Genomic DNA, 2872 nt, shown 5'->3' on the forward strand with positions numbered 1-2872 from the left:
AAGAATTATCTGGGGAAATGACTTAGTTACTACATTTCTATTGCTTTCCATGTTGAATAACTTTGTGTTGTTTCTATTTTAATGTACTTTTAAAGTTTAAATCACATTAAAAGCTTAATTTGTACATTATGAATGAATGATGATGCATTTATATACCATCACCGTCACTCACAGCTGCTCGCACGTGTTTTGCGCATGAACACAGCCCAAAATGAAACGACTTAATCGACCATCGATAGCGTTAATCGATTGCGTCTCTTATCGACAATTAATCGATCATCGATTAATCGTTGACATCCCTAGTTAAGAGTCAACCACACCTACCTAAAACGGCTCGTTCTAACACGCCCCCATTAACAATAAAATTCCTGCACTTGAAAAGTCGCAAGCACGCAGATAACGAAAAGCAAGCCGATAGAATTTCAGAGAGCGCCTGGACATCCCGCACCACCACCGAAGTGGGTGTTCGTTAGAGGAACAGACGGCGCGGACGGGATCGCAGCGCCGGCGGGTTGTAGTGAATGACGTGATTGACATTTGCTGGCTTTTCAAACGTTTTATTTTAACTTGTTATTTAAACATTTTTAAATGCAATGTTAAAATTATGGTAATGTGAATGATAAAACCCTGTTTTTTTTGTTGTTGTTTTTTCTGTCATGTAATCAACTATTGTTTTCAGTGTCGACTAGTAGGAGCTGTACCGTTTAGTCGACTAGTCGACTAGACCCGCACATCCCTAGTGTGTGCGTCACTCATAGCACGTGCCTATATCGGGAAAAAATTATATCGTTATCGAAGAAGGTGTACCGTTGATAAATATCGATACCGTTTTATCGCCCAGGCCTACATATAGCCTATTGCTTTTTGTTGTGGTGGAAATGATAGTGATAGAAGTCATACTGTAAATTTATTTCAAATAATATTACAGCTGTAACTTGTGTAAAAAGTAAATTTCACAGTTAATATTTAAATACTTTATTTATTTAATTAATTAATTAAGGCCTATATGGTAATATTTAATAATAAAAATATTTCAGAGTAAAATAAATTTAGAAAAATGTAAATGAATTATAGAAATTTCCATGACTTTTTTTTTTCCTGATATATCTAGGTTTTCTATGATTTACATCCTGTAAATTATAAACATCATTAAAACGTGAATGTCATTCCAACATTTTACACTATATTGAAGATGATGTGCACAAAAACGTCCACAATTTGAATTAAACAGACCCGAATCACATGAAATATCATGAAATACAGCTACTAGATACAGGAATCTCTCTCACCATCTGCAGAAGTTTGCTCATTCGTTGCATTCCCGTTACTGGAGTCCTGTTGTGGACATGATCCGTTCGAGTTCATCTGATCGGCCGCAGCTGGTTCACCAGCCACAGATTTAGATTCCAGTCTGGCCCTCTCGGCCTCCTCTGCCACTCGTCGCTTCACCTCCTCAAGCTCCGCTTCCTGCTTGGTCTTCAGACGGTCCAGGATCACATCTGGAGGAAATGGACAGAAGAATACTCTCAAGATACCGAAACACCACAACAGCTGTCCAACGTGTTTCTCTAAACAAATCATTTCCATTTCTCATTTCCTATCCACACATGTTAAGTTGGTTAAAGGGGAACTCATACAGGTTTGGAATCACTTGAGAAGGAGTAAATGATGGCAGAATGTTCATTTTTGGGTGAACTATTGCTTTACTCACTGACATGCAGTGGCTTACAAGTTATTATGTTTTAAAATAACTACTTGCTTGCCTCGAGTTAGCATTTCAAAATACCACATGAATCAAAGTTTGCATGCAGGAAGCAAAACGCATGCATGAAACATCTGCAGCTTGATAAATACTTTCCCACAAAAACTTTTCAAGATGAATCTCACTCTAGTGCAGGTGGAGCTGCTTTTGCACTGCTAAAAATAGCTGAACGGAAAGACACCTAACAGTGATTTGAGTTACAACCAAATTTATTATTCTATACTCCATCACATTAACTAATATCGAGTCAGATATATTTACTGTATACTATGGATGGATTGTTGCAAAATGGTTTGCATCTTAATGTAGTGTAAAAAACAAAAAAAGGTAATACAATAATTATTTTCTTATTAAAAATGTAAACTTAATTACACCACATTTTCACAATAAATCTGTGAAATGGAAGTCCTTATTTGCAATATAATTTTCATTTGCCGGATGTATACAAATCCAGAAACAGACACACTGGAACATAATTCATGTTGCTTATTTCACTTAGTACCGATATTTCTTATTGTAAGCGAGAAAAAAAATAATACTGATATAAAATTTAAAAAAACAAAAATAACTTAAATATGTTAACAATTATTAAATGTGTAATGGTCTTATCTAGTAATGAAATACAGTAATATTTTTAATACTAAAATGAAATAAGTATTGAAAGTAATATAAAAAAATAATAAAATAATATTTAATAAAACTACAGTTCACATGGTGTGACAAAATAGAGCAGGTTTTACTAAATTGATTCGTTACATGTAAATAAAACAAATCAACTGAAATAAATTATATGTATTGAAAAGGTTTAATTTAATAACATGTAAAAGTCTTTAATTAAATTACGTTCTCTGAGAATTTTTGGAGTGGATTTATTAAAGTTGGGCTTTAGAGTTTATATCCTAAACTGTCATTACATATAACATCTTAGGATTTGATTAAATACTTTTCATACATAAAAATGCCCACATACATATGGAAAATAACTGCTGTGGTCTTAACTTAAAGAAATTAAATACATCCCTCTTCCACAGAGCAGACAAGAGACCAGCAGAGTCGTGTACTATTTAAAAAGGGGGAAAATGAGTGTGGGTTGCTAAAATGACCTGTTTC

At 34.1% G+C, this 2872-nt stretch overlaps 1 protein-coding gene across 1 annotated transcript in view; it reads right to left on the minus strand.

Annotated features, from left to right (window-relative positions):
* The window catches only part of LOC107672122 (nucleosome-remodeling factor subunit BPTF-like), a 36752-nt gene that overhangs the window by 27001 nt on the left and 6879 nt on the right, over nucleotides 1-2872 (minus strand). The window contains exon 4 of the mRNA XM_016465205.1: nucleotides 1290-1499. Within this exon, the coding sequence (XP_016320691.1) occupies nucleotides 1290-1499 (210 nt within the window). The remainder of the gene's footprint in view (nucleotides 1-1289; nucleotides 1500-2872) is intronic.

Source organism: Sinocyclocheilus anshuiensis, unplaced genomic scaffold (genome assembly GCF_001515605.1).
Source record: "Sinocyclocheilus anshuiensis isolate Anshui unplaced genomic scaffold, SAMN03320099.WGS_v1.1 scaffold12, whole genome shotgun sequence".
Taxonomy (NCBI): Eukaryota; Metazoa; Chordata; class Actinopteri; order Cypriniformes; family Cyprinidae; genus Sinocyclocheilus; species Sinocyclocheilus anshuiensis.